Genomic DNA, 12,634 nt, shown 5'->3' with positions numbered 1-12,634 from the left:
CAGTGCCTAAAAATATACTCAGGACTCTTTCTGAATCACTTGACAAGCTTCAACTACCTTGAAACCAACATTATTTGCATTCTCTCATGATATCTGCACTAAGCTGTTCACCATTCACAGTTCAATAACAACCTCCGGGTATCAGCTTTGTAAAGGTTGCAAGGAGGTTTCAATTCAATCCTGCAACAAAAGTCATGGTGCAAAAGTAAGCATGTTTGAGAAACCCTGAAAGAAAGTGGAACGTGACTGTCTTACCTGATCGAAGTTGTTTGATCCGCCCATTGCTCATACTGGGATCAATTGGCAGGAAGTCTTTGAACCAGGTGATCTCAGGGTCAGGGTTACCGCTCGCAGCACAGAGCATGTTGGCTGTGCGGGTGCGTTCTACCACCTTCAGCTGGGGACCCATGTCAATGGTGGGGAAGCCTGCAGGAAGCAGGTCCTCTGTGGGAAAGAAGAAACACAATCACACCCGTGATTAGCATGTGTCACTCTAATTGACAGGTATTCCACCTAACCAAAGAGCATGCCTGATTTCACTCTCTTGCCTCACAGATCTGCAACAATGGTCAATTGCAATGCCTTCAATGGCAATCTGATGAGGCATTGGGCAGAGGAATAATCATCATAAGGCCTCACTAGGATCTTCTTGAACTCTGGCGACCTTCTTACAAGAGGATCTCACATTGCATCACTACAGTATCACCCAGACTATAGCTGACATCTAAGTCAGAAGTAGATCTTTAAAGTGGATTACTGCACTAAGCCTATCCACAGACAAAAGCCACAAATCAACACGAACTTGCTTGGCAAATTGGAAGTTGTTGCTCGATCTAGAAAAGCACCTGCAAAAAAAGGTTTGCCTCCCTAAGCACTGTGGACCAACAAGGATTTAAGAATGAGTTGAGATTAAAAATCAAAAACTCTTCTTTTCCTCTCCTTAATGCTATAAATGAAGAAAAACAAAGCGAAAGCTGAGGAAAATCCTCTCATTTCTGTGACCTAACTGGCCCTGGGCAAAGACAAAAGTCATGGCTTGATGGACACATGCAATATGGCACTCAGAGTCCCTGTAGATGCCCTGAGGGCACCGGATGGCTCAGATGGACCTCAGAGGTCAGTGTGTTTAACCCTACATGGCATGGTAGGCAGCTAAATAATACAGCTGAATTTCTGTGCAGTAAGAAGCATCTGACACTAGTGATAAAGCTGCGAATCAAACCAAGCAGAGACTGTGCGGTCAATGCACATAACCCCAACCAGGGCACTTTTTTCTTTTAAGATAAATATTTTATCACAAGCTTCAGTGAGTGATGAAAACTTTACCCAGTGATTATAAATCCATGCTGATGTGGCATCATTTTGTGCACTGAAACTCTTTAGAGAAAGAGCTGCACCCACAATAGGAGCAACCACAACATGTAGTTACTCTCAGTGTTGCTATCCTCTACCTTGTTCTCATCATGGATGAGACCATCACTCTCTTTATTTTCCAGTCTATTTGTAAATCAGTCTGTGGAATGGTAGAGATGCTTGCTCTTAACATAGTTTACTGTGAACGTGAAATGTCCCATTGTTTAAGAGATACTCAGCAGTGAGTGTTTTTGTGGTAAAGGGAGGTTTGATGGCAGATTAGTGCCGGAGTGACACTGTAGTGGAGGATTGCTTTCGGCTACATGAATTAAGCCTTAAACAAACCAAGAATAATTGGTGCTTAGCTAAATTAAACAGCCCCAGAGAGTAGACAAAATAAAGGTCAGTAGAGGAACCTCAAATCTTGTTGGGTGAATAGCAGAGACTGAACTCATCTTTAGACCAGTGCATTTACAGTTATTGCAGTGTGATTTAAAAGCTATATATACACAAATGAAGTTACATCAGCCATTTTATTTCATTTGGAAATGAGAAAAATCACGTGATGTCCAATATGATTTTATGAGGAAATGCTCTGATCATCCATCAGCCCCAAGGATCAGTTATCATATCACTGATTTCTAAATCCTAAAATGATTTATGGCTATCGGATTCAGCCAAAAAGACACAACTCCAACACACTGCGTATTAAGAAATTATAACTTGAGACAATGAGGATATATCCATAGTGTTGTAAAATAACACTAGAGTCACAAATAAGTGTAAAAATAGCAACGTGCTCAGAGCGATAACGATACAAGTGTAATAACAATAATAATAATGAAAAAAAAATTTCTTTTAAAATGACACATTATAGGACAAAAGTTTGTTGCCACAGTTTACAACTCACAATTGCAGAGGATGTCTGTGGATTCAACATTAGGCACCAGCGTCTGATCTTACACACCTGGCAGCATTGACCATCTGACCTTGTCATTAGCACAGAGCACTAATGTGTCACTTTCCTGATAACATTCTCCACAGGAGCCTTAATTGGTAGGTTTGCAAATGGCCAACCATTAGCCTAAAAATACCACTTTCGTGATACGCAGAGCGTGAATGAAGCCTTCGGCAGGCTGAAAGCTGTTCTCTCAGAGATCAGGTGATGACACCGCTTGCTGACGTCTGTGCGCCTTTTCTATTTGTTGTTTTTTTTATTTTTTTTAGAGGACTGTGTCATGTTATAACCTAAAATTCAAAATAAAATGCAATTAGCAGTGGTGGAGTTCACAGGGGGCTGATATATGGGTAGCTCAGACGGTCAGCTCTGGCCTGGCTTAAAAGCTGTTAAGCTGTGTTGATAATGGTGTTGCTGTGATGAGCACTCCAGAAGGATGGGAGCCGAGTGCAACGGCTACTTTGTCCAACAGCTGGTTGTATATTCACGCAATACAGCAGAGTGCTGCTCCCTATTGCATTAGCTGCCCTCCCCCAGTGTAAATCGACTGTGATGTCATTATGGGTAATTGTTTTTAATAGTTGTGTGTGACTGGCATTATGCAAAGAAACAGGTGCAAAGCCTTTAATTTGATTGCTCTGGGAGCTCTCACCGCTGGATCTGTGTCTCCTCCGGACTGCGATCATGGGTAAAATTGTGGTAATCGGTTCATGCTGCAGCCCACTTTTGTTACTCAGGGATGTGGTTTCTCAATCCATTACAGCTTTACCAGCAAACAACTAAACACAGTTTTTTTTTTTAAAGCTGTCCTTTGGTTGGTATTATTATTTTATTTAAATTTTTGTGACCAACCCAGATACGTATGAGCAATTACTAGCTAATGGTAAAAAGCATCGATTAAGGATCGTTGCTAGTGCCAACACTTAGTGCTGCATGTTTATTGCACATTTATTATACATTTTTCGAAAACAAACAAAAAGACTTTTCACGTGATGTGTGCCTCTACAGTCACTACTGGATAGGGCAGACACTGGGTCGCGACCCACAGGTATGGTACTGGAGATTTTATTTGCTTTATCTATTTCCGCAGTATACCTTAGTCACACTGGGGAGCTAGTTAGTTTTCTACCACTGTCATGGTCATAATTGCGTCTGCAGTTAGAGTGAGAGTAGACAATATAACAAAATAAATAAATCTGTGAAAACCACATGCATTGCATTGTTTGTTATTTGCAAAGTATAATTTATTGTTGACTTTTACAATTAACGTGTTTTCTACAACACATCAGTTGTAATTTTTCAAATCTAACTGGCCTACCATTCACAGTAATAGTATTGTGCAAATGGAAATAAAAATTACCAGTAACATTTTCCTCATGATTTATAAATAATGCCTAATTTTAATCGGGTCACGATGGTTTATTATTGTTGTAAAAAATGGAACCCTAGAAGAAAAGTTTGAGAAACACTGCTCTAATAGTACACTGTGCAGGAAATTAAGTAGATCTTTACATTTTTAGGTAACGTGTAGTCAGTTTGTAATTCATTTAAGTCATGTGATGTAATGGTGTAGAGTGACCATCAACTAGGTGTTCTACAAAACAAAACTTTTTAGGTCATATCATGATCTTAAAGTCATAAAAAAATTATTATTTTAAACAAACAGCAAAAAATGGAGACATATAATTTCACTTTCTAAGCACAGAACCCCCCGCCCCCCCGCCCCCCGCCCCCCCGCCGTCCATCATTCAACATGTCCAACATTTACATAAAATTTAAAAGTAACTATACTTGGTTGTTAAATTGCTGATTTGTGGTATGAAGGTTCTTTTTTACTTTTTCTTTGATTCACTGTCATTTAAAGAGATATGGTACTGACCTGCTTCCTTCAAAAAAAAATACTGAATGAAAATATAGCGCCTTAACTTGGTACAGCGTGACAAATGCGCAGCCATTTAAAAACAAGCCATTCAAATACTGGCAGAGGGTTCAGTTTGATAGCTACTTCCTTTCCAACCTGAAACAGTCAGAATTTACCTTGTTCCAGTCTGATTTGTTTAAAGTTAAGTGAGAAGTGTTGCCAGATTGCGGTTTTCTGGTAATTTGTCTACTTTTTAATCAGGCTAATTATATCAAAACAAAGTATAAAACTTTGAGCAGGCAAAAATATAATTTGCGTGCATGAGTGAGCCCCATATACAAGAGCTGTAATGTACATTGTCAGTAAAGTGTATTTCAATAAAAGTTTGCAATCTGGACTAAAGCAAAATTTTTCTTTTGTATGACCTTTTTTTTAAAATAAAAAAAACAAAAAAAAAACACATTAGCCTATATTTATACTGATGTTGTAAGCCACTAAGGGAAAAAATGACATAAAAGAATCTCAGAAGAGGCTGCAGAATATTTTACAAGTATATAATTTCATTTAATAAGTTCTGCAAACAAGTTAACTGACTAGCCTCCACCACAATCAGGGATGAGCCTTAAAAAGGCACTGTGCATTACAGGTTGTGTGCGCGTGTGTGCGTGTGAGAGAGAGAGAGATAATGTGTGTGTGTTTATATATAGATAACATTTCTGGAATTTTCTGAGAATCTGTACTTCACATAAAACTACCAATCAAGTACATTCAGAGAAATGGATGTCTATCAGCTATTATGTCGTCATGAATAGGAGCAGATTTAGTCAGGGTCAAATGTTCTGTCATGCATTAGTGCACATAAGACAGGAACATGACACCAGGAAAACTCATCACCAGAATATGAGGAAAGCAGAAGACCAATCTCTTAAAGACTGTTCAACGTCTTATTGTCCTATTTGAAATTACCTTACCTTCACAGCAAACTTTGCAAACCAATAAAAAAGTGCTAGGTTTTCAGCGACATTTCCGACCATGAAAAATACTTTTGTGTGCAAAAGTTGACCAAATGCTCTGGAATGCCGAACAGAAGACATTAGTGGGAGCTCAGAGGGGTGGAGATTTTATCTATGAAGATTTTGCTTTGTCCAAATCACTACTACACAGACACGCTTATGATTGAAGTCACAGCCACACAAAGTATTAACCACTGCCTTCATGAAAACAATCCTGTCTGAGTGTCTTGCACTGCCAAAAATGGCTGCTGCTGAGCTGCACGTTGCAGACATTATACCTCTGGAATACAAATCAGCAGGCTGCACGTGGATGTTCTGGTGACACTAAACAGATGCCTCTGTATCTGCCAGCACACCCCTATTGGGTTTTGATGGAACAACAATCAATCGACGAGCCCGGGATCTTTCAGGCGCTGAACAATTAAGCCATGACATGTGGCAATGTTTGCACATGCCTAATCTCACCCATGACCAAGCCCAGCTGTTTCTGCCACAGAGCTGTCATATAGACTTGTCGGCGGTGGAGAAGGTGGGGCCCTGCATAACCACTGGGGAAGTGAATACTAATAGGAAGGGAAGCAGTGGCTCGGTGGTTAAGATTTTAGGCTTCTGTTTGAGAGGTGGTGAGTTTAATCACTGAACAGACAATCTGTGAGCAAGACTATAACCCTAAACTGCTCTGCTGCATTGAATTTATTCTCAGCGCTTCATGACTTCACTATATTTTTTGTGATGAATTTGGTGGATGTAGTAGTGTGTATTATTATTATTATTATTGTTCATATTCATTTTATACAGAAACTCTTAAAACTCAGAAAGGTTTAAGAGTTACAGTGGCAAGTAAGGAAGATGATACAAAAAAGAACTTGCGGTATGGTAAAAAGAAACAGAGCTACGTCTATACTGTGCGTTACTAGCATGCCATCATTTTATTATAGAAGCATTATCATTATGCTTTCATTTTGCCCTAGCTCTCTGACTCAAACAGATTATACACTGGAATCAGGCATCTTCTGCACATTAAAAAAACTTGTTTTCCTCCTGAACTCTCATAGATGTTTTTCTGATGTTGTTCTTGCTACTAGTTGCAGAGGTGCTCAGATCCACCAACATATCAAACATGAGTAAAAATATCAGCATCTTTGTCACATCTCACATATGGAGAAAATCATTGTCGCTGAACCACTACACAAATAGTCGCCAATTTGAAGCTGGGGTTGTTGCTGAGCATGAAAATTGGTCTGCAACAGGTAAATTGAGGCTAACATGTACTGGTTTTTGTAGTGTGTGCTTGGCTTAAGTTGCTTGGGATAAAGGTGTCAGCTAAATGACTTACATAAATACAAATACATGCACTACTAGTACAGACAACAAAGGTGCAGCCATGTGAAAGCAGAATTCAGGGTGAATAGAAACCAGAGGGGATTGGCCAGGCTCTGTCAATATTCAACAAACTGTCCTGAGATAAGATGAGTTGAGATAAAATGGTGATGAAGAGAGATATGCAGAGGTGCTCTGGCAGCCAGTGTGTTAAGTGCTACCCACCAGAGATCCTTTATTGGCAGTGATTGAAATGTCCTTGGCTGTAGTTCCTGGAAGTGCTTGGAAAGGCTGCTGGATTTAAGAAGCTGTCATGAATAGGTCAGTGAAGCCAAGCACCTGCTTCTAAAGCAAAAACAGTTCACCCCACTAACTTAGGTCACTCAAACAGTTTACTGAAAGATCAACTTAGCTGTTCTCTTATAGTAAGGCGGGGAAAAGAAAACGGTAAGTAAATTAAGGCACAGTTGTTTTATATAAATCATTAGAGTGGCCTTAGTAAATTAGGTTTGTAGGACACTCTACCTTCTGTCTGATCACTAAACCTTAACAAAAACTCATCAAATCATGCACAATGTGAGAAACAGCATTTTAATTCCAGTAAGTTCCATCTCCTGTCCTTTGGGTTTTATTTGGAGCACAAGATTAGCAAAGTACATACTGTACAATCCATAATGTAATATTTACAAGGATTAAAACAATGGCATGGCTTATGAGATTTTTAATGAGTCAAGATATTCCGCCGATAATGGAAAAAAAAAGAAAAAGAAAAAAAAAAAGGAAATGCCAGCAAATAAAGTTGTACTTTTCTTGTAATTTTTTTTTTTTTGCCAAATCACAACAAAAGGCTTGCATTATCTGAAAGACAATACAGAGGATGTGTGGGCAAGTGCAACTTCTCATAAAAAATAAAGCTGTTGGCTGAGTTTTTAAAAGATAACTGTCTTGGCTCCAAGCTGTGGCCCAAAAAGCTTTGGTATCGAAGAAAAAAAGCAAATACAAAAAACACTTGGATTCTAGCAACTGCCACAACGTGAACATGGCGAATCATCTCCTTACTCAGAAAAATATACAGAAACGGATACCCAACATTACAGAGACACTGAAAGTGCTATATCCAAAAACGAGCATTTAACTTTGTGCTTTTACCCAAAAGCAATTAATCCTGTAATAACAGGTTTGCTCCTACACACAGAGTAAAAGAGCAAATATGAAGCCTTTTTGGGGGTAAATGGAAAAACATCTGAATGGCTATAATTGCTAAGAAACCATTAGGAGAGGGAGGGAAGTGTGGCCTAGGCCCTCATTAAGAAGCACTGACTGTATTTATCTACAGATACCAATGTGCAAGTGGATTGACAAGACCCTCCAGTAGCATGTGGAGAGGAAGCGGAGAGCCTCATTTTATATGACCTGCTTTTTTTTTGTTTTCCATATTGGGAATGCTCCAGTCAGCTTTTAGCAAGTACTGTACCTGGGCAAGAATGTGCCGTGAGCAAATCTGGTGGCAGCACTTTACTTTTTACCTGCAGTAAATAATGTGGCTGTTGTGCAAAACATGTTTTCAGCAAGATGCTTGCAAAAAAAAAAAAAAAAAAAAAAAAAAAGATATTTGGACAGTAAACTTCAGTGTTTGTGGAACAGATGTCTCACCTACTCTAGTGCCAAAGCTGCCTAAAAAGGAAGAGACACTGCAGGCACTAGCCAGGGTTCATCATGCCATTTAAGGGCAACAAGTTGGTCTTTAAATATTAACAGCACCTTATTGTTCCATGCATGGTCAAGCTTAGGTACTGCTCCATGAATGGGGTGATCAGTAAATATCTGGCTGCAACTCATATGCAACCTCTTGTTTCTTCAAATAGATTCATTATATTTCATGTATTATATTCATTCAGCTCTTCTTCATTCATGAAATGTACCACTAGAGGACTGTCACTTAATCCAAACCTTTAACTAGTCTTGTTACTGGTCTTCATTTAAAGTCCCAGAGGTTCTATACCTAACTTTTTTACCTGTGCCATTGCCAGAAGCCATCACTGCAAATGAAACCCAAAGGCTGAGGCAATCACTTTCTAATAACAAAAGCAGATGCATGTAATAGACATATAGAAGAACAGCTGAGCATCTCTATATGTAACCCAGTGTTTATAATTATCCATAAGAACAACTGTGTAAAATTAAATCAAATTTAAAAAAACATTATAAAATGGTTACTAAAATAAATTATTGAAAATAATAATTATATTAACGTAATATAAAAAAAATGAAACTAATAAAGGTTTTGATTATAGCTGTAATGTGAAAGATGGTTTATCATCTAATGGTAAAGTTTGATGTTTAGACAAGGACTGAAATCCCCCCATGCAAGTGTGAAGTGGTCTGTCCTGAAATCTGCTGCTTCTAAAGATCCTCCCGTGTCTGTTCCTATTGGTTAAGAGGTGAAAAAAATGTGCGCAGCGGTGGAATTTTTTAGACTTGCAGGAGTGCCAGAAGCTAATAAAGATGTGTATTTTCAAAATTAGAAGCCAACAATAGCAATTTGTTTTTGGAGTTAAAAATGCAACGCCATTATTTGATGAGTGCAAAAGTCAGGTTTTTTGATGAGACTGGAACCAGACCTTCGAACAGTTCAGAGGATACCTTCACATATTGAGTGATTCCGGAGGATTTGTTTTCATGTCATGCATGGCGAGCCCATAAGATACTGACTAAATTACTTAATCATCAAGTCTGATAGGACTAATTGTGTCCACACACAGTAACGGATCAAATTGACACTTTGCATACCCCTGTGATGGTCCAAACTGTTTTATTTTATTTTGCCGAACCTAAACCCTTCTGAATCTGGCCTATTTATTGTGCTTAGTCACCTCCCCATACTCTATTGAACACAACAGAGCCACAACTTACACAACCTGATCACTTATTTTATTGTGCAAAAGAGTCAAGTACACTCTTTACCTTTATGTGAACCTGACCTTGTCTCAATGCCTGCCTTTCTCCATTGCCTTCTCTTGCTTTTTAGTTGACTCAAAAAAAGGGGTACACATGGTTGACCTACTTGAGCAGCATTAATTGCTGGTGAGAGTGTGGAGAATAAATGCCCCCGGAGATGAAGGTTTCAGTCATTTATCTCCCTCACTGCTCCTAAGGCCCAATGATGCTTGATTACTGCTTCCTAGGTTCCCCAGATCAAAGGACTGGAAAGCCCATGAACTCATAAAAATTCTATGACTAACTCATTTTAAAACTCAGTTTATTCTGTATAAGAAAACAGTTCAAAAGTTAGAGGTCTATTTTAAGCTCTTAGACCCTGCGCTCTGACCCCAGTTACACTGGGATATGCGAAGAAGGAATTTCACTGTGCTGTAATGTATATGTGACAAATAAAGGCTTTACTTTAAAGGAAAACTTGTGGCAACCTTCATAAACCATTGCAAGTGATGTATAACTAGGGCTAGCTGATAAAACAATTTGAAAAGGCATGGCAATAAAATGTATGTCGACATTCGTGATAAGCTTTGGACATTTTTACTCAATATGGAAAGATTTAACAGCTTATCTCATAGCAGAAAGAACAGCCAATCAGCCTGCAGTTTTTGGCTTGCACATCAAAGGACATGCTTATTTCCTACTGCTAAGCACTGTTTGAGTTACAGGTAAAAAATGTTTTGAAAAATAAGGAGCGATTGAGTGTAATCAGCGGAAGTGATGATGAAAATCAACTCACATTGTCCTCCAAAGCTGGGGAAATTGTTGACAAATAAATATAATACAGCATCACATAAATGGAAGTGGTTTAAAGTTCTTTAAGTGGAAAAAGTGCAAGATTAAAACAGTCTAAAAAGTGCAATATCAGTCAGCGCCAACCAAGATGGGAAATGCAACAAATATTTACCATCACATCATAAAATGCACTTCTTAATACTACAACGAAACCCATGCTCCCAAGAACAGTGGAGATCTACATAAAAGTAACACTAACCAAAGATGGCTGATTTTGCACTTTTATACAGGGTTCTACTGTTAAAATATTTAAGATATATAAAACCAGTGTATAATTAATATACTTTATTTTATTGTACAGTTGTATTAAACTGGGAAAGAGCATTTGTGATTCACTTGTTTACATCTTTTAAGTGTTAGTGTTACCTCTACAAACATTTTAGACGCTTACAGCCCTAAAAAAAAGCCCAGCGATTAGATAATCACAGTGTTTGGCTTTATTTACATCATTTGCACGATTTAATTGTTCTATTTTTGTTAATAACCCATCATTTAAATTTAAACTAATGAACAACTTTCTTTACCTTTGGGTCTGGTCATTATCAAAATACAATTAAACTGGTGTCATTGTCAAATAATTTATTGTAATAATAATAAAAGTTGATAAAAGAGGGGCATGCACATATTTTACACCATCTCACTTAGTCTTATTTATAATTCAGTTCAGGTTCTACATAACATTTGGAAAGCCATTTTATTAATGACGGCTATAAAATTTAAGAATGCAACAAGGGGTTCACTAGCCTTGAAAAGTAGGTGCACAAAAATGACGGATTTGCCACAAAAACAGCAAGTGCTTCCACTCACCTTACAGGGATGGATTGATGCTGCAGTGGTGCCTGAACCTGGTTTCTTACTATTCCCAATTATCTCTTTGCAAAAAGCAAGGAGGCATGTCGTCATTAGCAGAAGCAGCAAAACAATAGTACTCGAAAAGCGGAGCGTGACCAGTGTGGTGCGAATTCCACCAAATAAGCCAAAAGACAAATGTGCAAGGAGACACGCAATATAAATAGATGTCAATTGTTGAATGCCTAACTTCCATTTTGAAACAGTACACTTGCAGTAATGGATTTCTACAGAGTCTATAGATTTCTGCTAGATCTTAACTTTGCTAAACAAATGCATTATGTAGCAGGGAGCAGCTGAGTCGGTGGGCCTGGGAATTGGCTTGTTTATGAGTGCGGGATGTAGATAATACACCGGGCAAATACAGCTGTGTGCGTGATAATACCAGCACAGATCAGCCTTAATCAAATCCACCCTGATGCAAGCTTCCTCCTCAGAGAGTCGTAGCATTTTCCACCTCCATCTCTTTTACCTTCATTGCCTTCCAGCTCATGTTTCCTTAGTTACAAAGGGGGTGGCAGGGGAGGAAGGGAATGGTAATGAGTGCCTTTTATTTTGTCTTTCCCTTTTTTGCCTGATGCCCCCTGTAAGCAAATATTGGTGTTGTCACTTGGCTAATTCAATCCGTGTGAAGAGAGCTCCTATCTACCTGCTTAAGGGGAACAATCTGTAAGGGTCATGATTAATACAGCTGCTTGTGTGGTGGCTATCCCTGGGGGCAAATATTTAGCCCATCACCAAAAAGCACCAGGAAGCAAGAGGACAGGTTTCAAGGTTTAACTAAAATTAAAATAAATGCTCTTGTGAATGGGTTTAATACATAGTAAATTCTATTTAGCCTGAAAGCACACCCCGTTCATTAATCTATTTTTTTTGTGGGATGAAAATGGGGGTGGGTAATGGCTTATTGTGACTGTATGCATGTCAAAATTATTATTTTTGACTTAAGCATCCAATGCAAAAAAAGAAGAAAGAAAGCTCATTAAACGACTTGCTGCCAATATGGCAGACACAGCACCATCCACTCTTCCATTTGCACACACTACAGCATATCTTAAAAAACACAATCTGAAAATATACTGGCTTGTTAAACTGGTCCTTGTCGAACTTGAACCTTTTAAAGTTATTAAAATATGCCACACCCTGCTAAATTTAAACATCCTTTACAATCTTTAGACGCCTGTCCATTTTCAAGTGATTAGGGAATGCAGCCAAAAACACATTACCCAAGTTTGCTGCTAATGAGCTGCCACTGTACAGCAACACACTCATCTGGACGGGGTCATATACATTTATACATCAATATATGTATTTACACATCCATATGAATATACATCCAGTGCAGTGGCGGCTGCTAGCTTTTGAAACAGGGGAAGCTCATATTAGGCCTTCATCATAAAATTCATTATGTTATTTGTACGTAAATTCCGCCTTCCGTTCCTTTTGCAGATAATGGTCTGAGAGTCGTACCAATTGGCCATCTTTTTCAGG

The 12,634-nt window shown here is 38.6% G+C and overlaps 1 protein-coding gene across 15 annotated transcripts in view; it reads right to left on the bottom strand.

Moving 5' to 3' along the window:
- Positions 1–12,634, bottom strand: part of ptprsa (protein tyrosine phosphatase receptor type Sa) — a 266,166-nt gene that overhangs the window by 116,272 nt on the left and 137,260 nt on the right. For all 15 annotated transcript variants that reach the window (XM_053513183.1, XM_053513182.1, XM_053513193.1 and 12 more), the window contains one exon: positions 256–444. In XM_053513183.1, the coding sequence (XP_053369158.1) occupies positions 256–444 (189 nt within the window). The remainder of the gene's footprint in view (positions 1–255; positions 445–12,634) is intronic.

This window comes from Clarias gariepinus, chromosome 15 (genome assembly GCF_024256425.1).
Source record: "Clarias gariepinus isolate MV-2021 ecotype Netherlands chromosome 15, CGAR_prim_01v2, whole genome shotgun sequence".
Taxonomy (NCBI): domain Eukaryota; kingdom Metazoa; phylum Chordata; class Actinopteri; order Siluriformes; family Clariidae; genus Clarias; species Clarias gariepinus.
The sequence above is the reverse complement of the archived record's forward strand: the minus strand, read 5'-3'. Positions and strand labels throughout refer to the sequence as shown.